We start from the raw sequence: 24,204 nt of genomic DNA on the forward strand, positions 1-24,204 counted from the left end.
AGGTGTGTCAACTGCACCACTCAGCTTGGTGTCATCTGCAAACTTGCTGAGGGTGCACTCGATCCCATTGTTTATGTCATTGATGAAGATATTAAACAGTATAGGTCCCAATACAGACCCCTGTGGGATGCCACTCCTCACCAATCTCCATCTGGACACTGAGCCGTTGACCACTATCCTCTGGATGCGACCATCTAACCAATTCCTCACCCAAGGAATTTTGTAGTTAATTATTCTCTCTCCAAATACTATTACAAAACAGCCAAGCAGTCACAGCCAACATGAGACATTCAGGGGAATCTAGGAGTCATAGTGGGTTTTTTTTTCCCATTCAAACTCTGTTTATTGGAAAAGTTCAAGTCAAAGCAAACATCCAGCTAAGTCTATTTGTATAAGAGCACAAAGCATTAGGCCTTCTAATACATTTTGGTGGCCCACAGCTTTAGGATTCCATAGTACCCCAACTAGCTAAAAATACCACATGCTTTATCACCTTTTTAAAACAACCAACCTCAATTTTCACAAACAGAAAAAGGTAACATCCTACAACTACTAATGTCAGTAAATGATCCTAGAGGATATGAGAAAGGTTTTCTTCTTTGTATCATTTTCAGTCCTTGTCAGCCAGCCAGACTGGAAACTGGAGCATGGCTGGTTTTGTACATGTCCCTTTTCTGCAAATTGCCCGTCACATTAAGACTGCAGTGTTCTGATGGTACAAAGGATCATCTATCCAAATAGGATCATATATTATTATTATATTTGAGGACTAGACTAACAACTTTTTCCATGCAACGTCTCCTCGTAGCTGGTAACAACAGCTACATGCTAATACTGAAAACAAACATTAACTTGTAACACCAAAGCTGTGCCACTGTCAGCTCAACCTGGCATTAGTCTGCACTGCCACCAAAAGCAGTGGCCTGCTCCTCCTTTAGACTCCTTTTTCTTCATTCCTTCCCTTGAGCCAGCAAGCAGTGTTCATATATCCATACAGCAAACTACATCGGGCAACAGACTTGGATGAAAACTAACCTTCTTTCTTGCTTCCCAGGTTAATTCTCAGGTGCATCAGTGTCCTGATCCAGATCGCTGAACAGCTGTATGATTGCTATTGTTAGTCACAAGGGAAAGAGGCAGAAATAACAGCTTGAGAGTAGGGAGGGAGATCAGGTCTCTGGCAGCACTGACGATGTATGCCAGATTAAACTGGTTGTGTAACAAAGGTGTAAGAGAAGGAATTAAACATAGGAATGTTCAAGCAGACTACCATAGCTATCAAGGTTAATGACAATTTCTGCATTAACTTCAGCAGCATTGTGTGTGGACTTAGTTCTAACATGGTAAAACCTACATGAAAAATGTATCACTTCACCAAAATATCATTCCTTTAGTTTTAAAAATATTATTATTAAGGCATGATATGCACTTTTAATTAATCTCTCAATTGAGAGGCTTGAGATGGTACTTAAGAAGATGTCTGATACTGTTAGAAATACTAACATCTGTTTTATCTCTTCCAAATCAGATGGTAGAGAACTCACTGATTTACCATGTTCTCCCCCATTACTTCTGCCCTTGCAGAAGACTACTGTATTTGAAGAAAATAGTATTAAGACAGATAAAAGGAGATGCCACACAGAGGGTTCAACCAAGAAGATGAAACAATTGTGGTTATTAAAGTGATATTGGTGAAGGTTTTTATAAGGCTAATAAAAAACTTCTTCAGTGTCCCCCACCATTTAATGTACCAGAGCAAATAACAAAATAGATGATTGATTTTCTCTGATGAAAAAGTAAATATATAGGAAATGTAAATTGCTAGCTTCAGAAATCCACAGCATCATAAAATATATAATTAAACTCCAATATCTGAAAAATGTCACACATCAAAAAATGCTGCCCTCTTATTAGCTATCAAGTCTCATTTTTGTGAATGAGAATTTTCAGTTTTCTTCAATACAGTACCTACTTTCTAGAAAATAACACAGAAGCAAATAATATCCATTTATCTGTATTAGCCCGAAAGGGCTAAACAATTTAAGTGTAAATCGAACCATAGCTCAAAGGAAAGCCTAAATTCCCCATGTCATTTTTATAAAGCAAAAACACACTGATAAAATGTTTAATTTTGAGAAAAAAAAATTTATAGGACATTCACATTTAAAGCTTGAACAAAACATACAGGAAGCATAACAAAGTTATGATCATAGCTTTAAGAAAGAACGCAGAGAACATGCAAACCCTGCTCGGAAATTAGAGCTCCTCAGTTGAATATTTGTATGGGTCAGGCATACTGCTGTCACTGTTAGGCTGCTGAAGGCTTCCATGCTACTTTGCACCAAATTGTAGGTGTAATCAGTGTACTTTGGAAGAGGACAGAATACAAGTGGCTTGTGGACTGGATTGGAGGTGCTTTGTCTGGATCTCTTCTACAGACAAACATACACACACACTCTCCAAAAAACACCTCAGTTCCTCAACTCTTGGTTCCACGGTATTTCTGAATTTACTGATAAACAAAGACCATTTCACATGACCCTAAAAAACATGCAAGAGGTTTAATACTGTCCGCTAGAGAGATAGGAAAGAAAGCATCACTACAACAGTGCTGAAATTACTAAAATTCAAAGAAAGGAAGGCTGCAGGAGCTGGTTTCTTGCAGGGAGTCTTGGCAGTTTTTGCCATTCTCCTCACTGCAGCTACACATGTCAGTAGACAAGCAGATCTGTAATACCAAATACAGCAGTCAGGTCCAGACAGTCATGTTGGCATTGAAAAAACAGATGAATTATGCTGGACAAGCCAAATACAAAATGTTAAAGACAGCTGTCAGATCAGTATTTGAATAGCCTGGAAATACGACGTGTATATATTCTCACTGATCAGCTCAGCATCTTGCTTACTCTAATACCTCTCCATGTTACTTGAACTACCACTCTGATTTATTTACAAACTCACACAGCCAAAAATTCAGCTTCTATCTTTAGTGGTATACCACATACCAAGCAATACTAAAAATAACTATCAGCATATTAAGTTCCCAGCAGCAAGAAAAGATGGCACTGAGAATTAGAGCTGTATTTTCCACAAATGTGCCAAGTCTTATGCTCTTTTCATTAGTATCATTTTTTTAAAAAGTGGTGTAGGAGGGGAAAGAACAGCAAATACAAAAACAAAAACTAACTGCAACAATGAACCCAATATACCACACACTAAGTATGTTAGAGGTCAGTGCTCAGGTAACACAGGTCAATACATAGCAAACGTTGTCTGTTCCAGTCTATGACCAGCAGAGTTGTAGAACAGCGGTAACTCTTTTCAGAGACAGCTATCAGCAGGACTTTTGACTGTTGGCCATGTCTAAACTCCATTTTGGGAGTCAGCCATTTTATTAAGAATTTACTAACAGTAGATTTTGCAGTGTGATTTTACTGAATGTGTTAAATAACATAATCCAAACAATTACTTAAAAGATGACAGATACACCTGCTTAAAACACTTTGATTTGGATTGTGAAAGCGCTGAAAACTGCACTGAGATAGGATGCTTACCAGATGCTTTTGCATACATTAAACATTCTTAGTCAAAGAGTTCTTTCTGTGGGAAAGGTGAGAGCTCCCATTTAAAAAGTAGTAATTCTGCGTTTTATTTAATTTCTGCATTGAATTCTATATTGAAAGAAAAATTAAATCTTAGCAAAATGAACCAAGCAAAGCCAGGCACCCAAAACAGGTCCTAACACACTGCAAACCAAAATAATAATCAGCCTGATTTAGAGCAGATAATAACAATGCTGTTTTCAGGAAAGAAGCAAAAAGAAATATGACCAGAACATTCATCTTCTGTCCCTGAGAGCTTTTAGAGTGAGGGAAGATGAGACTATACATATATTTTTGTATGTTCTGAAATTTAAACAGAAGTGCTGGAAATTTCTGAGACATCCTTCAAGAGTGGGAACACACCAAAACACCTTGTGTCCTTTCTAACCTATCACAAAGACTGATAGGGGTCTCTCCCAAATCCCCCATGAAGTTGTGCAGGAGTTTGTGAATGAAATCACATGATTTGAGCTCCCCTGTAGATAGCATTGAGAACAACATAAGTATTAAGCACTTTCTTACATTTTGATCAGTGAATTCAGGAGTCTAAATAGAAGATGGACTCTTCTAACGGTATTTGGATGAAGAAGAGCAAATTATTGGGCCCAATGAAGTCAGCCCATGTGTCCCTACTAACTGAAGTTGAAGTGAAACAGCAAAGGGTTTTCTCTAAGAGGCAGTTTAGTCTCATAAGCATGGAATCTAACAGAGACACTCTTTTTTTTTAAATCCGATCTTTCAGTATGGTTATTTTGTAATAATATAATTCTCCCATTTTAAAAGTTGTCAGAAATCTGGTGTGAAGTATTCTCAGAAGGTTTTTACAAGAACTCAAAACTGTCTGCTGTCATGAGTCATCACTACAAGTTGCTAGAGTCTAACCTCAACCGTTCTGCATTCCTCACTCCTTTTCATATACCTTCAGAATTATTAATTTAGTTAGATCCTAATTAGCTTTTTGGTGTTTGTTACAGCTTTTTCCTCACCGCTGAACTAGAAGTGTTGTAGGAACGGGACTAACAAACTTAGGCCTCTGTTTCCAAGTATGCCAACTTAACTTCCTGCATAATATTCTGCTAAGGCATCAGAGGAACTGTAGGTGCAGATGTGCAAAGGAAACGAGGGTGGGAGGGGAAGGGAAATGTGGGCACTAAATGAACCACAGAAGACATTTCTACTGAAGGAGAAATAGGATAAGGGAGAAACCAAACACACTTAGATATCCATTTGCTGAGTATTACAAACTCAGTAAACCAGTATGAACAGGAAAGAGTAAAGCCTGTGACACGAAGCTTACTGACAATAAACATTTTATTCTTTGTCAGTAAAAAGTTCTGAACAAGCAGTGCAGGGCAGAAATGCTACCACAGGTACCAAACCCCGCCTACAATTGGGCACTCCACTGTAGAACAATTTTAAGATTAGAGGCATCAAGGTACTATAGACATCAAGAGAACTAACACATCAAATACAACTACAAAACAAATAAATCAAAACTGTATCAAATCTTAAATATTTGTTTCCAAACTGAGACACTCCACATACACCAGTGGTGAAACTGAAAGTCAAGACGTTAGAAGCATTTGTTTTAAAATAGCATCTTCCCATTCATACTTTTCCTCAATAATTAGTCATCAAAGCAAAACACGAGCCTCTACTGATGTTACACTAGCATGTGAGAGAATAAAGAACCAAATGTTCCATGGTTCTCAGGAGAAACATGCCCTTAGATAGAGTGCCAAGGACTAAGAGGAAGCCAGCTTCCATCTAAGCAACAATAAATATTTCACTAGACAAATTCTGCCATATTAGGATACAAGTCTTGGTTCTCAGCCTCCTCATATAATGAGTGAAGCATGATGCGTAGTTTTACTGGACAGACTACTCTGTACTGCAAGTTGCTCTTTTTCAAAGCAAGCTGTAAGGTGCCCTTGGCATCATAGCCTGCCAGAGGAGTCAACCACACCAATCCACTCGGATGCCTGAGACCCATGAGGTCTTAGACTGGCTGTGTAGCTGATGCTCTGTCATTAAAGGTCCACTTACTCACCTCCCCTATTTCCAAATGGTTCCTTCAGAATGGTGTAGGACTGTGGTAGGCAAAAAACAGTTTAAATTGTGCACTTATAGGCAGCAGATAACTGGGGCAGGGGAAGAGGAATGTCTGAACTCTCGAGCTCAAGCCTGGTACTAGCTAGCTGCAACTGGTATGTACTGGTTTTAAATTCTGTTAATGTCTCAGCTAAACAAAGCTGACACATCCTAAGTCATCCAATTAATAAAGAGACACAAAACAGAGCCACCAATTAGGAGGCGGATCAGACTTCATGCTTCTGGACACACACTTAGACTGGGAAGAAATCAAGGGTTTAGGGGCCCAAAAAGAGGCTGATGAAGATCCTGGCTGGAGAAACAGTCCTGGAAGTGAGAAAAGATCCCGGAGGTCAGGAAAATGTGTGCATACAAATACTGGGAGACACCCAGGGACTTCGGACAGTAAGCCCCAAGACAGGTGACTGCAAGCAGATGTACAGGACAAAACCATCATAACTTTCTGCCCAACCTTCCTGGACTAGCAGCAATCTCCCCGCCGGGAAGGAAAGTCAAGACCTACTGAAAATAACACTGTGGGGAAAACAAATGAGTGAGCATGGTGGTATCATCAAGCAGGGTAAAAACTGATCTCCCTGGTTCTTAAATAAACCCTAGTATCCAGATCTACCATGGGTTGTAACTCTGTCTTGCTTGTGACAAAGTTTTTGGCCTACCACAAGGTGCTCACTCTTCAACATCTGTACTCAGTAAATGATGTGTAATGAGCACTACTTTTTACCTAACAGCTCCAATAGCTTGAATACAAAGATAAGACTCAGGCAGACAGCATTCTCAGAGCCAGTATCACTATCTGAGCAAGCACGCTAAACATCAGAAGTGACCGTGAATTTAACTGGCTCAGCATGCATTTCATATCCATTGAATCACTGTCTTCCACATAATACATTTTGCATTGACAGTAGCTAGCTATAAAGAAGGACATTTATGTCTTTGCAAACTTCCTCCAGCGGCTTAGAAACTAGTTCTGAAATGTGTTGTAATATCTGCTTTACGTTCTGATATATTTCTGGTTAGGTGCAAGTTAAGAAGAGAAATGAGGTGACAGCTTCATATACATTTAAAATAGCTCAAGATGCACATTCTCTCTTTTTTTCTTAAAGCTATTTTCCCTCATCTCCATTTTTATTTTTAGTTTTTAAACACAAAGAGCAACTCAACGTCTAATGGATTTCCTGTTACATAGATTTCCTTCTCACCTAATAGCTTTATAACTAGATGGTTTCTATCTATCTCTCAATACTTAAGAGAAAAACAGAACTCACTAAAAATACTACAATCTGAGGTTCTGGTTATACCAGTGCATACCTTATCTTTTTTAAAATATCTGATAAAAAATATTGCATGGGATTGAATGATTTTTAAAAATGTATTTATCACCAAATAAAGATTAAGCTAAACCATGAACATTCATGTGTTTTTCCTGCATTTGACTTCCTTGCATGACGTACCAGAACAGATGTGGCTCACTGCAGAACTAATCACCCTGTGCCATTTTGGTAACTTGTAGCAAGCTCTAGCAAGATCTCATCTTCAAAGGAAGTGAGTCTAAACTTCGCTTTTTCAGGTATGGTTCTTCCAAAACAAGCCCAAGTCTCCTGCTCCTTAAAACTCTCCAGGGATCATTATGCTAATAAGAAGGCTCTAGCCAGAGCCCTTTGACATGCCGAAGCTCTTCCCAGCTGCTGCCTTGAGACTAGCCACTTCTGATCTCCACTTTGAAACGTGTAGTATCTGTTCCAGCTTTAGGCTCAAGGTCATTCTTTTCCTCAAAAATATCAGCTCAGGATCTGTTTGCATTATTGCTCTTGGCACTCCCCAGCTTCCATTTACTCAGGGAGGAAAATGTCATTCTCTCTCATTACGTGCACCACAGCACCTCCACTGCGTGTTTCTGAAAAACATGAGTTTCAGAGAGAACAAGCACACCTTCGCCTACCTCGGCTACTGTTCAATCTTGCTTCCCTGCTCTTCCCCAACACCCTATCCTTATCCCAGGTTAAGTCACATATCTAAGGCCTTCAACTCCATCCAAGATCTGATCAATGGCTTCCTTCTCACCTCCTCCCTCCTTCAGAGCCTGTTGCAGAAGACATCCTTATTCCTCAAGCTTATCCGTCAGCAGAGCTCGCCAACCCAGCAAAACCAGAGGCCTACCTTAAGGGAGGTAAGGAAAGAGGACCCAGTATTAACACAGAAGCCAGGTCAAATAACAGGCTAGATCTTCCTTCTACACAAACACACGGGTTTTTCTGGGTCTTTTCTCCCTTGTTCCTCTTGTTGGGCTGGTGTGCCGGATGTACTTGCTGAACCACCTGAAAGCCGATTAGCCCGTAAAAATGTAAGAACTGATCAAGAATTTAGACAGAGAAGCCAGATCCTTGTCTGCTAATCTCTGGTTTCCTACATTTAGGATATTTTTTCCATCTCTATATTGACATGTTTACCCTCTATCAGGTATCTTTGCTTATTCCAGAGGACTAACTATTAGAAGAACCAGAGACTTCTTCAAACAAGCCACTAAACTGAAGCATAAGGGGAACAAACCCAAGATCTGTATTAGCAAAACAGCTCTACAGATTTATATCCTTGCTGTTCAAAAACAGAAGTTTGTTTGCTTTTGCAGGTTCTTTTCCTCTTTTCTTTCTTTCTCATGCATTTGATGAGGTCATGATCTTGTTTGCACACCAGGAAAGTAACATGGACTCCCACACAGAACAAGTGACACTGTAGATTTTACCTACCTGACAACACTCAAGAAAATTCTCCCAACCAAAAGCTAGTAACATGAACAGAAGTAATTCCTACTTTAACAAAACATATGCTAGCAGCTCTTTATTTCTTTATTCTATTAATTATTATTCATTTAACATTAAATAATCTTAAAATTCATTTCTCATGAAGTATTCATGAAATTTCAGGAACAACAGGCATGTGTTTCAGATCAGCTCTAACATACATGCCTAGCTTATTTCATTTATTGAACAGTCAAAATATTTGCTAATAATTTCACTTGAGAAAAAAATATGGTCAGAGTTCAGAATCAACCCTCTACATTTTAACTACTGTACAGTATAATTAATATAACATAAGCATGTCTATGAATTCTAAAAATTAAAAGGCTTTCCTCCAGAGTTTGCCAATTCTGTATCTGCCTTTTCCCCAGTGCTACATGGGAAGTTTTGCTGGTCAAATCTGCAGAACTCCCAAGACTCCAAGGTGTTTTCTGTAGGTGTTGTTTTCCTTGCTGGTTTTTTTTTTTTCAGAGCATGTAAAAATCCCAGGTTTTACTCTAAAGATTTAAGAACGCTGGGGAGTTCTACATGCAAATTTCCCCGTTCCAAACTCTAATTGATATGCCCTGCAGGGATCCAAGAGATAATTATTTTCTCTGTGGAGGATTTTTAAATGATATGGCATAATCTGATTTACTGAAAAATGCAGGAGCCCTATTCTGCTATTTCTTACTTAGGTAAAATGCCAACTACTTTCGCAGGGAATGGTCCTTACCTGAGAAAGTAGCAAATCCTGCACAATGAACACACCATTAATAGTAATATAATCTTATCATGTGCATACCACATTCTCTGTTTAGACAGATCTATAATCATCAACTAATTCACCCCGGTCTACCTCGAGCTTAAAAAAAAGGGAAGAAAAAACAAACAAGAAACTTCCATTTTACTATAGGAAATTAAAACCCTTATAACTTAAACGGCTGTGGAGAAAATCAGTATTTTAGTCAAAATTAGATTTTAGGAGTTTCTGGTATCAGATGTAATACTGAAAGTGAAGGTTTTCAATTAAAAAGCTACATCTGGATGCATATTAATGTATTATAAAGGTACACTGGAGAAACAAAGAAGCTGGAAGAAGCTATTCATGAACTCTTCTTACAAGCCAGCAATCTTCTTACAAAACCAGTAACACATTAAATCAAATAGAGTGGGATGTGAAACACAGAACTGTAAAAGTTATAAAAATAGACATTGAAACTGAATGATTCAAGAGAAAACACCGATCTGTGATATTTTCGGAATATCACATTTCCTTGATAGAAGTTTCTTTTTTCCCCAAGTACTTGCATTTACTCAACAGGCATAAAATGGACTTCTCAAGCTTGTAACTGAACCTATTACTATTATTTGCTCTTCACCTTCTATTTCAACTACATTTAGCACTCAAACACACAAAACATTAAGAATATTTAGGCCACTGCATAAACTATAGTGTTCTTCAAAGAACTAGTGATCTTGAAATTAAGCAGCCTCAAGGCTGAAACACTCAGATCAGATTCACGTGAGTAAAATCTTTGCTTTAAACAGATATAGCTGCAGAAGTTTTTGTATCTCTGTAATTCTGAACGTGACAAATACAGAGTGAATACACTTTTTATAAGACAGTAAGTACCAAAAATTTATCTGTAGCTGTGCTGTTTTTTATTCATTTGCTTAAGACAAAAGCTCAAATTTTTGCATTGGTGATAATCAGAAGAATTCATACTTTAACATTTACATACACAAAAACCAAATCAAGTGGTAATATTATTTCAAGTTAAAGGTCAAAATATGTATTGCTTTCTAAGAGTAAAAATACTCCCAATTTGCCTATCATGTTACACTGTTCATTCAATCAGGTTTAATTTTAGAAACAGAGCAGCATGTTTCTTCAATTGTAATTTTTACAGCTTTTTAAAACTCCCAATCAATACAGACTATTAACAATCCCTATGTTAACCACTAGGAAAAAAATAAACAAATTAACTGAGTATTTGTCCTTGATTTATCATTTGGTCTCCATTTACTACACTAAGCTGTGCAACTGGAATGTGAATTTAGACTGAAGGAGCATGACTAAACATCTATGTTGTGTGACAAAAATACAGTGTATGCTCAGTGCGCTGTAATGGGAATTAATTGAAAAAGTCATACCTGTGGGCACAAAGTCTCTATGTGATTGGCTGCCATTTGGACAATTTTCATTCCATCTTCATTTGTTGACAATGAACAAGCAAGATTAGCAACCTTAAACAAACAAACAAACAGTTTTGTAAGCAAGTATTCATCCCCAGACTCTCAAACTTGCCAAAAAACATCTCTGCTAGAAAGCCTTCATTATTTGGGGAAATTAATTTGTCAAAGAACATATTTGAACAAGGAAACACGGGGGGGGGGGGAAAGGAGCTGTGGAAAGAGGTTACAGTAACGAGAAATCTCATGACCTCTCCCCAGCACATAATAGCTGCAGAGTGGTGTTTAGATAACATCAGGAAATTTCAAAATAAGATCCTAAGGCTTCAGCTGGACTGCTTGTGATCATGCCTGTTAATTTTTCAGAGCCCTTCAAACCTTAAAGATCAAATAACATCTGCCTTGATTTGTTGTAATGAAATACAGAATGATTTATGCCCTGAGCTATCCACAGATCATTACTTAATTAGTGGTACAATTTTCTACTGAAATAGTCATATTAGTGCAACTTACACTGAAAACGTATAAGGAAACTTCAAATCTGTGAAAGAACAAGTCTATCTTCTGTTTTATTTTACTATACACCATGGAGATACAGCTTCCTTTAAAGGAAAAAAGCTCTTCCATGATGCTCCACAGTTCAACAAGTTTGAAGAGATGAAGGAAAAAGAGCACTCACTTCAGCTCACTGCAATTCAACATCAACAGGCTGTTACAGACAGGCTTGACAAAGGCACAAGAGGGGTTGGGATACTGGGACCCAGTAGATCTTTTCATCCTACAGAAGTCATATAACGTCCTTACGTAAACTCCTACAGATTTGTTAGTCTTCATAGCCTTCACTGAAGTAGCTGTACTACATATATATCACTACAATGTTAATGTAGATCAAGAACTGCCTGAGAAATAGACCTCTGTAGTGCTGCAAATACCAACATAGATATAAACATAGATATGCATAGTTAATTTGTAATTATTCAAAACTCATGCAACAAGTTCTACAGTCCAGCTGCTGCAAAATAAAAGCAAATCTTCATTTATCAACATATTAGGACGCTATTTCTAAGAAAGAACAATAGTTCAATGATGATCTATTACCAACAGCGTTTATTATTCTTAATTGATGTAAACAATTACAAGGAATTAGTCAGTGCATAGCCAAATTAATTACTTTTCCTATCCAAAATTCAGAAGAGACTAAGAAAGACACTTTCCGAAGAAGATAAGGGCTAGAATGCATGGCCTTCTATGTACGCCTGTGCCTACATAGAAATATTTTATGAACCTATCTCCGGTATTCCAATACAACTCACTGGTTCCCCACCTGTGTGATGTGTTATCTTGTCCACATAAAAAATAAAGGTTAAGACTGAAGAAATCCAATTTTCATAGATGCACTCAAGCTGTATTCTCTTTTATTTGAAGTAAACTGTCATGGGTTTTTTAACGTAATATTTGAGAAAAATTGTTTTTGATCCTACGCTTCCCCTCCTGACTCTTCAGCTGTAAGTTACCTACAGATGTTTTGGTACCATCATAATACAACTCTAAAAGACACTATTCCCTCCCCTCCAAAAAACCCAGTTATTTTTCTTTGGATTGAAGATCAGGGTTTTTCAGTATCAGTTGCAACAACAAATTCACGTTGGTTTGAATATTTTAATTTCTTTGCCCCAGTTACTGGGCTTCTTGTGTATCCCAAATGTAACACTGCATTCATTCACACTGCATTAATATACCATCATATATAAAAAGCAGCACTCTACAAGGCTCAGTGCAAATATTATTGATCTATTTCTTAAAGAGCTCCTCAATGCCTAAAGCAGTAACATTTCAAAGGTTAAAAAAAAAGGCCATACAAGCCATTCCACCAGGACGAAATAAACTCTCAGCAGCTTTTTCTCTTTGCTGTAAGATTCCTCAGGTTTTCCAATTTAACTTCAGCATTCCCAGAAAAACTTTACTTTTAATTTCTTGGGATCCACTGCAAACATGCAATACGTAGCTCCTGTTTATCAGTACGAACAGTTTTAAGATTGAGCTCTCTGCTGTAAGCAATAAATGTTTTTTCCCTGCCTTGATGTGCAAGGCAGATACAGAGACAGCTTAAAACAATTTTTTATCCTGTTTCACAGTTGCACTGGCTGAAACATCTCACTACAAATCCAGTCCTTGACATAAATTGTGTCACAGAATCACAGAATAATAATTTAGGTTGGAAAAGCTTTCCAGAGGTCATCTAGTCCAACCCCCTGCTCAAAATACGAGAATGAACTCTAAACCAATCTGTGCCAATAGCTCTATGTAGCTGATCAGCAGCTGGGGACATATGATGCATATGTTACCAGATCACGTTGAAGATTAGAAGGATCAAAAAGCATGGCTCTTCTCTGACAAAACATGCTCAGGTTGGGAAGGATCTCTTAATCCATAAGTATTCTCTTTTATTTGAAGTCAACAGCCATGGTCTTTTTAATATATTTATAGAGAGGAAAAACTGTTTCTGATCTTATGCTTCCCCTCCCAATTCTTCAGCTCTAAGTATTCCTTGGTGATGGCCCAATTCATAATAGTATTCTCAAAGCACGAGCAGAAAACTAAGGATATAAGCATTAGGAATTTATGTTAAGCCACTTTACGATGACAAACAAACAGAGGTCTATTGTTGACATTAGATGTCTTTTAAAAATCAATAAAGTTAAAGAAAGTAGTATTTGGCTACTTTAGAATAAATACATTTATTGTGTCACATTTCTGCTGGGTATTTGGAATTCATACTACAGTGCTACACCAACAATGAATTTAGTCCTTTGCCTTTCATTTTGATCGACATTAGCAAATCTTTTGTTTCCATTAGAAAATGGGTAGAATTTTCTTCTCCTGGCATTTAAGTGACACCACTTTTCTACATGTAGCTTATGCATAAGTACAAGGGTTCTCTGTCAATCTCAGTAGGTGATTAGACTAGTAGCTATTCCACCCAAAAGACAATCCAGATTCCAGTAAGTCATTAGCATGGTCTGAACCATCAGCGCACTCCCTGTTAGTATTTTCCTCACCAGCTCCTGAAGAGATCTCCTTAACACAAATCCAAAACACAATAATCCACATAAATCAAATGGAAAGAGTCAAATGGGGTGTGGGGGTGTGTGTTTGTGTGTAATTTTTCCAAGCATAGGGCAGAGCATTTGAGAACCTGAAGTCTCTTTTGAAGCTGTAATGTTGCTAATAAGGATGACAAGCTGTTTCATCAACACAAATGCCTATAACCCATAAGAAAATCAAGCCCTAGCTCAGAGAAGACCTATCACCTTACCTTCCTGAAAGTATCATGCACATCTTGGAAGGTTTCTCAAAGAGCAAAAATCCTTTATCACGCTACAGTCTCTCGCCTAAGCTATATAAGCTACACAAATACATCACATTTCTTTTGTATTCTTCGAGAGTCACTAGCTTCCCTTAAAGGGACTTCAAGCCCAAGTACACTGCAACTTCAAAAATAAATAAAATTGCAAAATGAAGAGCCAATGATTCCTCTCAGTCAGCAAATCATTCTCTTTCTGAAGAGCAAAGTTTGTCAGGACAAAGACAAAGCTTTGGTCTGATTGAAATCAGCTCCAACAGAACTTTAAAAGAAAAAGCCATCAGAAATTTTTCAACTTTTTTTTTTTTTACCATGTGAAAAAGCATTTTTTGTTCAGCTTGTACTACTCAATGCAACGCGTCTATTCGTAATCATTCTCTCCAAACATTTCCAAGATACTACGAAGCAGTTACACAGCTCTTCCTTGAAAACATGAAGAACAGTGAACAAACCATCCATGATGAGTTTTAGCAACATAATTAATACACTAATTAAGGTGCAGCGGGAAGAGGAAGACTTTAAACTAAGCAGATAAGTGCAGCACTGACAATAGATAAAATACTCCATTAGCCTGATGGATTTTTAGATTATGAAGGCACCAAAGACTGGATTATTTGATGCCCATCATCTGTACACAAAACATGCCAATGCACATTTCTTTTATATACCTGGTTATATTAAACAAGCTTCTTACAGGCACTTTAACTTGTGTTTTTATTTTTACTATTGACTGAGGGTTTGCCTTTCTTTATTGGGGGAAGGGGGTTCCTCTTTTTAGAATTTGGTGAGCCACCAACTTTTCAGGCTAGAAATTGTGAAGAGTAAGACCTGTGTATGCTATGCAATCAGTTTAAAAAAAAAAAAAAAATCAACTAATCATATTCCTCTCACTGACTTACACATTACACGGAGCATGCATGTATATCTAGGAGAGAGCACAACTGGAAAAGCTTTTATCTGAAAACATGTGCATTAATTGATTTTAACTGTTAGTCTGCTCTCCTCCAACTATAAATGAAAAAAGGTACTTAGATATTCTTTGCTTCTAATTTTGTGGTATACTTAACTATCTTCTACAAGTTTATTACGTGTTCTTAGCTAGCTTTATTCATGAAGCCTTAAAAACGCTTTTGAAGAAAATGACTGTTCATACAAAGAAATACCATGGAAAAACTAGAAAGGTCAACAACAAATAATGACTCTATACTTTTTTAAGGAAAAGGCTACATTGATGTATGTACATCTTCTAGTCGTTGCTGCATTTTTATATGCATTTATGATTATTATGTGCATTTTTATGAGCTTAATAAAACTTACATTGACTAGAGTATTTGTTTAGAGTGAAAAAACATATTCCTGTGGACTGAAAACTTACCTCCAGCATGCAATAAAGTAATATCACAATGTTGCTTGTTTTCCAACCCATTTTCTACCGTGAAACTTAATTTCTTTCCAGATCAAGTCAAACAGTAATACTGAGCTATTTATAAGCTGCTGACAGAGTTTATATGTTATTTTTGCATTGTTTATAACATGCTTTAGGATACTTCAGGTCAGAAGTTACACTATTACTTTAATTTTTATTAGTTTTTACTTTTGTGGGACTAAAGTTAGAAACTATACTCAAAAATACATTTAACATATACTATGTTGCTTTCCCTGTCTCTTTTAGCTTTTCACCTTCTACTCTTCCAGAAAGATTCTTGAATCTGCTAATTTAACTACTGTGGAGCACTACATATCCGCAAGCCTCTTCACTCATCTTTGGGTTCCTTTTGCACTTCTCTTAATTTTGTATGTCTCTTATCTCTTCCATTTTCTGCAGAACTGAATTACATAGTACTCCATTAATGCCATAATCACTACTGATTCGACAAAATTAGCTCTACGTTGTACACCAGAGGCTTATCACTGCTCCTGTTCAACTGTAACCAACTACCTTGTTAACATGAAGAAACTCCTCGGAGTATTACGTAACTTTAAATGTCTCCTGTAATGTTATTTGTTAAGCATGCTAAAGATTTTACTTCTGTAATTAATTAATAAAGGGTATTTTAATACCAATGGACTAGACTGTTTTGGGTTTTTTTAACCAACATAAATCTGGAACAACCCACTGCAACCAGTTTATTTCAAGTTCCATGTGCTCAGAAAAGTCTTATCTCAAACAAGTTAATTTAGGAGATTGTTTTAATAAACTGGGCCTCAACCAAAATAAAAATAGAAAATAAATTAAACACAATACTCTGAGGCAAAGACTGCACATATGTAAGGGAGAATTCTGCACAGTAACATTTCAGAAATAATTTCCTTTTCAATAAAGGTGTCAGGCTTGATGCAGAGCCCCATTAAGCCTTCTCTCACTGCTTTGGGTCACAGTAAAGACAGCTGAAGAACTAAGTTAAGGATTTCCTCTCTAGACCTCAGTGTGCAGAGCCCTGGTTACAACCAAAGAAAAGAGATTGTATTTGGATTACATTTGTGATCTGGCAATCCAAGTTAGCTGAAGAGTCCACTAAATACAAACTGTCTATAGGTGTGACCTGTGTCTCACTGACAGTTTCTCAAAAAATGTGCCATCCACACCAGCACCAGACTTAATCTACTGGAATAACCACAAAGTCGCCTTTGATATCTGAAGAAAGGTCCTTCCATGAGCCCAAACATAACAGCAGGTGAAAGATCTAACTGTAAACTACTTTATGAAACCTCTCCCTTAGCACCGTTTGCTGAAATGTTAGCAACAGAGGGCTTTCCAGCAGTACGACACGAGTACAGAAATATAAAGAAAACTACCTGAAAAGGAGAATAGGACAAGCGAAGAAATGACTAAAACCCAATTGTTTTACTGCTTTGTCCCTACCTCTTTCTTCATGCAGACAGAAAAAAATGCCAGTATGAAGACAAAAATTTATTTAGCAGTAGACAGAGCTGCTGTATGTTACATTAAACCAGAAGAAAGCATGGTTTTCAAAAGGAGAAAGTGACTATCCAATTCTATAATCATGTAACCAATAACCAACCTTCTGATTTTCCTTATCTCAGCCGGACAACAAACATGGCAAATAAGATAGCAGTTAACCATGGAGCAAAAGAAAGAGGCCATCAGTCATGCACAGAATTAGCCAATTCCTTAAAATATCTAAGAGGAGGAGTGATCAAAACTCACTGCCAGAATATACAGTCCTTGAGGGAACTGGGCACCACACACACTAAAGTGCTTTTGAACAGATTGTCACCAGCAAAAGCCAGTAAGGATCAAGGTGGATCAACCAGTTCTCAAAACAAATACAACATCTCAAATTCCAAATATCCCATATATTTTCCAGTTTTTAAATAAAATACCATCTTACGAGAGGCAATATTTTGCCTGTTCCCCCCCATCAACTGATCTTTTTGTATCCTCTTACGTGTTTCAGTGTAAACTTTCCAAATACCTCTTTCCTTCTGCATGAACATTTCTTTTTTCCTTTCCTCCCTGCACGAAACCCTCTATTCCCCGCACCTAAATAATAAAGAGGCAAATACAACACATATAATAAACTACCACTAGAATACTCAAGATTTCAGGCCCTTTTCCTCTATAAAACAAAGGTAAGATCCAAACATATGCATGAATATATACTCATTTATTTTCTTATTACTCATTATTCAAATATTCTACAAAATAATATCCATTACTCTTGTTTTAAGGATTTTTCTGTTAAATAACATATGGTTCTGTCATACAAATACCCAAGCATACTCGGGTTACCCTTGTTTTCCCTAGCCACAAAATCTTAGACTCTTCCTGTTGTCAGAATCAAAATCTTCACCTCTTTGCCTCTGACTGGTTAACTGAGATGGAAATCAATCCCAGGAGATGCAGTGTATTTCCTCCAAGATGTATACACCCTCTATTATTTAAATCAGCGTCAGCTAAGAAGACTCAGTATGCTAACTAAATGAAACCACACAGCTCTCACATAGCACTTAATAAATATTAGCGGAGCTGGAGAGGAATCAGACTTCTTTCCAGCAGTGTAATCACTTAGTTACAATGCCAGAAATTCTTTCATTTCAATGTAAGTGTTTTCAATTCCTTGAAGAAGTAGGACACCTGACAAATAAAACATTAAATTATTGTTTTTGAATGAAAAACAAAACCACAATTCCTGTAACAGTTCTTAAAAGAGTTCAAAATAGAAGCAGTCCCCTACAAAAATTAGGTATTTATCCATTTACAAAACCGGCTATGCTTTAAGCACATTCTTCTGATGCAACACCTGGATTGGTTATACATGCTGCAGATTTAGATTTTTATAAATAAAAGGTCAATCATACTAAGCATAAATTAATTAATTTGACAATACATGAAAAACAGAATTCACCTCTGAAAAGTTAGGAAGAACCACCACTCAGAAATGTAATAAATACTGTATCACAAATAGTTACCAAAAAATCATGACATAAGAGGCAAGGGGAACCCACCAATAAATCCACAGATAATCAACGAAAATGAAAGATCAGTGCAACAAAACATACCTTCAGAATTTAATTCATTTCAGGATCAGCCCTTCACAGAACTTTTGCCTCCACAGAAAGTATCGCAATTCATTTTATATCTAACATTAATATTGACCACTTGCTTTGGCAATATAGAAAGTGTATAGGAGTACAGGTTTCTGGAACACGTATTTTTTGCACTAAGAAGCAGTTAATCTACATTCTAGTTCATTCCCAACTACCATTATTATCAACTTGTGCTACAGAATTATAGATTTGTGTGGTGCTTGAGCACTTACAATCAAATCTAGGATGAGAATAATAGAAGAGTCAACAATAACACATTGAGGGTCAGCTACAGCTGAATAAAGTTTGACATGCAGAATGTTAATGCACATTAGCTAGAAGCATAAATGAACTCTTCAGCAATAAAAGAACACTTTCTTCTCCATAGTTGAAAGGAAACAAGACAGGGAGATACAAGCATACGCTTACTCAATAATACAATTTGTCGTATTACCAGAAATAAAGTAGCTCACATCAGCCATAGAAATTTTGATATTAATTTTCACACATCCACCATTAATACTTTATTTTCTGCAGGACACAGTACTGTATTGCAAATTGCATGTGACAAATTCAAAAACAGTGAAACTGTTTATCCTCTAAGAATTACTGTAGAATTCAGCATGTCCAGTTTCTCTTAGAAAAGTAAATCTCTTCTTGAGATGAGTAATCTCTTCTTGAGACAACCACCAAAATTTCATGGTGATGGGTTGTCCTTTTGTTCACAGAGCTAAGAGCAAAAAGACTACCTTACATCCTTAATCCTGAAATCAGTGCAGCAACTTTGTATTTCCCTGCAAACTACTGAACAGAAGTTCAATGATACTAGCAATAACCAAAGGAGTACTAAAACATACCAATGCATAGGACAAGATGCTAATTTCACTTCACTTGTGAAAATCCCAAATACTATCACTGACTTTGGTTAAGGTTTGCACCAAAAGGTGTCACTGACTTTCCAGAAACACAGTTTTCCTCCCTAGATATTTAATTGAACCAAATCAGTACTGCAAAATAAATACACATAAACATTCAACCATGTATACCAGCATACGTGGTTAGTAAACAGGGACAACAGAGTATCAATGAAGGCAGTATTTGCTAACTTATTATTAATGGTACAAATTGGTTAGTACTATAATGAAAATCCAAATTAAAGCATAGATAGAATGAATATATAACAAAAATGGGAAATAGTGTAAAGCTACGTATCTTTACATACTGCATGACAGGAAGGATTAACCTGAAACTTTAGGCATTCTTATTGTCAATCCTGAGAAGACTTCTCTTCAAAAGTGAAAAAAATGCTTTATCATAGAAGTAATTTCCTGATATCCATGCAAAGTGTAGTCGGAGGTCCTCCTGCCCTCCCAAAACAAAGAAAAAAAAAAAAGGAAGAAAAAAAAGGAAAAAAAAAAAAAGAAAAAAGTGTCATCCAGCTTTTTCAAGATTCAGCTTGTGGCAATATCTGAATTCTAGCACTTTGAAAGCCTTCCCTGAGCAAGTACAAGGTCCACCTCCCAGTTTAAAAGAGGATGAAATTCACTGAAGCAAGCAGGTCAGTGTCTAAGGCACCTTATGTGATGCACAACCACCAGCTCCTCCTACCTCACACAAATAAACACATCAGATGTGTTTAAAGAATGCTTTTCAAATATTGTTTTTTCAGAAAGAAAAAAAGTCCCATTCCAGAACTTGTCATGAATTAAGTCTCTCTTTCAGTATTCTTGGAATCCTTCTCCAACCTTTGGAACAGGATAGGACCAATTCAGCACTAAATGGTGTGCAACCCTCATAGCATGTTTGCACATAGGAAAAAAAAAGTATTTTCAGAAAAATTTTTGGGTTTACACTTTACAATTAATTGGATGACCCTTCCCCCCCGCCCCAAGCTTTCCAACAGTTGAAATGTTGACAACTGCTGTTTCCTGGAATTAAAATAAAGGAGAGTAACTCAGAGAAGACTACCTTAACGATTACCAGAAAGCAAGGTACAGCCTTTCATATAGCCTCATTCAAGACAGGAAACAATCACAGAACACAGATGCATAAATTTCTATCTACCATAAACTAAAAATGCATTCATTTCACAGAGTTACACAGGATACACTATACCTTAATGTTTCCAGTGTTATTATAAAGACCTTTAGTCTTTTCTTGTCCTGCTTCCACTGAACAGGACTTGAAAAAATAGTATCCAGAGGAGGACTATTTTACCACTCTATCACCAAAGAGCTTTAAGCATAACACATAATAATTGAGTACAAATACTGATCAAAATACTACTCTAAGCTGGACTGTATATCCCTCAGTTCCACTGGTGAGCAGCTGCTCACACAAGTGCTCCCAAAAGCTCATTATTGCTTAAATGCACTCCTTCATCTCAAAAAAAGCCAAACATTCTGACTCGAAGAACTGAAAATTTGGCAACCCAGAAAAAAAGGTACTTCCTAACATTGTTTCCTATTGTTGCCTCACGGATTAGTATTTTAGATTTTATGCTGCACAAAATTAGGCCTTAAAATGACAAGGCCATTGAGCTTACTTCTTGCAAAATGGAAGCACCACCTCTTAACACCGATGACTTGGTAAGGAAGAAAAAACACAGATATTACTAGTTTTTAGCGGCCTGAATTGCCCTGCATGCTCTGGGCCGGGCACTGCCTGCCCGCACAGTTTTCTCCTCAGCACCAGGCAGCTCGGCACTCAGAAAAGCCTCGTCCAGGAATGGCGGAATTCTCTTTCCAGAAGACGAAAACATGCGCTTGGTAATCTACGTTAAAAGCTCGACAGAGAAATGAGCAACGAAACCCATCGCTCCCGCTGGGCAGGACCCACCACAACTCACCCAGCCACCGCTGAGGGCTCTGCCACACGACAACCGCAGGGTGACCGCAGAACCTTCCAGAAGGATGGGGGTGGGGCGCTGCCGGCGAGCAGAGGGGCGAGCTGGCGGCTGCAAAGGCCCTGGCCGGCCTGGCGGGAGGGGAGCGGCGCACCCTCCGCCCTATTACACACAGTTGCTCCCCAGCTTGTTCTGTGCCAGGGTGATCTGGTGACTGCATCCTAAGCGTGTCCTCGGCCAGCAGCGCTGAAATCGGACCGAGTCTAAGGGATGGGTGCCCGGGCCTCAGCAGCCAGCCGTCCCCCACCCAAGCTGTGGTGGCGGGAAACGGCGGGCGGGCGGCCCGGTGTGTGGCTGAGGGCGGAGGTGTCGCTCCCCCGCCGGGAAACGAGGGGTCGCAGTACAGAGCGCGGCAGAGACCGGCCCGGCCCAATTGGGCTCTTGCGACCCCGACAGCCGGGGCAGAAGAGCCCGTGCCTGGAAAGCTTAAAAGAGCCTTTTTATTGAAAGAGTAGCTTCGTGAAAAGACACTTTAAACACCGTGATTTCCTAGTGCCAATGGTTTTTTTTTTCTTCTCACTGAATATTAACTAACCAGGACAGGCATGAGGACTGGGTATGTGCTAACGCTATTCAAAAAAGTCTCCATACTGAAATGAATTGAAACTTTAAATTGAAATGTAAAGCTGTAAACATGCTGAGGAAGCTTTTTATGAAATGCTCAAGCCAATTGTATTTGCAGTGGCTATAAAACAATCCATAAATCACTCATAATGAAGTACATACGTGTATGTATACTAGATAACTTAAGTTGTCTGTAAAGCAAAATAAATGTTGTACTGCTCCAGTGGTAAAAATCTAATCTGTGCCACAGGCACATAGTATATTCTTATGTATTACATTATGTCATTACTGCATTACAATATATTCTTATGCATTCACTGTAGGCTACATTTCAAATATCTTGTAAAAATATAATTAATCCTCTCATTCATTTTTACCCTTCCTTTATCCCTTAAATGAATATCTAAGTAATTTTTCTCAGGTTTATTAGTTTTTCTTCTCTTTGTGAATGGCATCATGAGCTGTATTCCTGCAGCTACTGTGAAAGCCATCTATAGACAGCGAATTCCAATTGCAGCGGAGCTGGAGATAGTCTCCTAGCTACTGTAGTTTATATGGAATAAATGTACTAACAAAATGTTTCTGTGTCAGTGGTAGTCTTTATTTCATGTTAATTGAGTTTAAAGGATCATAAAACATTTTAGAAGAAATCCTTGACTCATTTTTGCAATGTGATCTCTGGTCTAGGAAAGGTAAAATTGGTAACAAAGGAAAACATTTAAAACAGTTTATAAGCTTTGCAACCAAAACTTACATATAAAACCATCCAGATTTCCAACCTGCAGATTGCGATGCAGTCCGAGGCATCGTGTGGGCTCACCCTTAAGCATGTGGATAGAATTCAAAGCGTAGGATTGTGATCCTACTAAATTCCCTGACAAAGCTCCTATGGAGACTGTATCTTGTTTACAGTACCCGGTCCTTGAAAAAGGGTAAATGAATTTACTGTTAATCACTGTAAAGTGATGCACAGATGAGAAACAATCCTAACGCACGGTAGACATCTGTCCAACAACAACAGAGTAAGAGATGTGGGGGTTACTAATATGTTTCAAAGGAAACAAATCTCTGTGCAAGGAAGTCTAGAATTATAACATATAAATGATTCCTAATAAAGGGCTGACAGGGTACATGTTAATTAAGCTAAAACTCAGAATGATGATCTGAACTTCCCATCACAAAAGTACATGGGATATGGCTACTACTTCACTGGGCCAGTTGAGTAAAAGAGAGCTGACAGCGTTGTGACTGAGGACAGTTCATTAAGAGAAAACACGCCTTGATACTTTCATTCCATCCTACTTAGTATAGCAAGGAGGTTCCTTGTGTCCGGCAAGACCAGCCCATGTTTTTCAGAAGAAGAAAGTTTTAGAAATTTGTCATGAATTCAGTATTTTTAATATTAGGCTAATAGTTATTAAAAAGCAGTTTAATAAAATGATGTTAAAATGTGAGAAATGTGATCTCCTTGGAAGTAACTATGTTGACATTATTGCAGATTGCTTGAGTTTGTTGTTCAGTTTCTTTTAAAGAGCTTCTGCAGAGAATGAATTACACCAAAGGGAAATACCTAACAGTATGTGCCTTTTGTCTCAACCAAGTTGTCAAAAACAAAAACATCCAACTTCCCTGTTAAACAAAGATCACTTGCCTTCCCCTTGTGATCAGAAATTCTAGTCCATGACTTCCCATACTATGTTTTCTTGATTAGTTCCTTGCCTTTTTTTTTTTTTAAGGAGAGTTCAGCCACTATTCTTTTAATTCTATTTATGATATTAAGTCTGTATTATGAAAGGATTTGTCCTACTTTTTGTTTTCTTGCCTCAAATACAAGATATTAGATAGCTTCTCTAAGTATTGTGCACAAACTGCATTTCAGAACAAGAACGCTTCTCAGTTATTTCAATGTATTCAAGAACTCATGTTATTAAGTATGGTCTTGTAAAAAGCATCACCCTGGCAGTGGGGGAAAAAATGCTAGTACAAAAGCCATTTGGCAGTGTGTCCTGGTTTCAGCTGGGATAGAGTTAATTTTCTTCCTAGTAGCTGGTACAGTGCTGTGTTTTGGATTTAGGATGAGAATAATGTTGATAACACACCGATGTTTTAGTTGTTGCTAAGCAGTGCTTACACCAG

The 24,204-nt window shown here is 37.6% G+C and overlaps 1 protein-coding gene across 2 annotated transcripts in view; it reads right to left on the reverse strand.

The window, feature by feature from the left end:
* CTNNA3 (catenin alpha 3) overlaps positions 1-24,204 on the reverse strand; it is a 596,807-nt gene that overhangs the window by 211,826 nt on the left and 360,777 nt on the right. For both annotated transcript variants that reach the window (XM_009290520.1, XM_019474931.1), the window contains one exon: positions 10,646-10,738. In XM_009290520.1, the coding sequence (XP_009288795.1) occupies positions 10,646-10,738 (93 nt within the window). The remainder of the gene's footprint in view (positions 1-10,645; positions 10,739-24,204) is intronic.

Source organism: Aptenodytes forsteri, unplaced genomic scaffold (assembly GCF_000699145.1).
Source record: "Aptenodytes forsteri isolate BGI_AS27 unplaced genomic scaffold, ASM69914v1 Scaffold349, whole genome shotgun sequence".
Lineage (NCBI taxonomy): Eukaryota > Metazoa > Chordata > Aves > Sphenisciformes > Spheniscidae > Aptenodytes > Aptenodytes forsteri.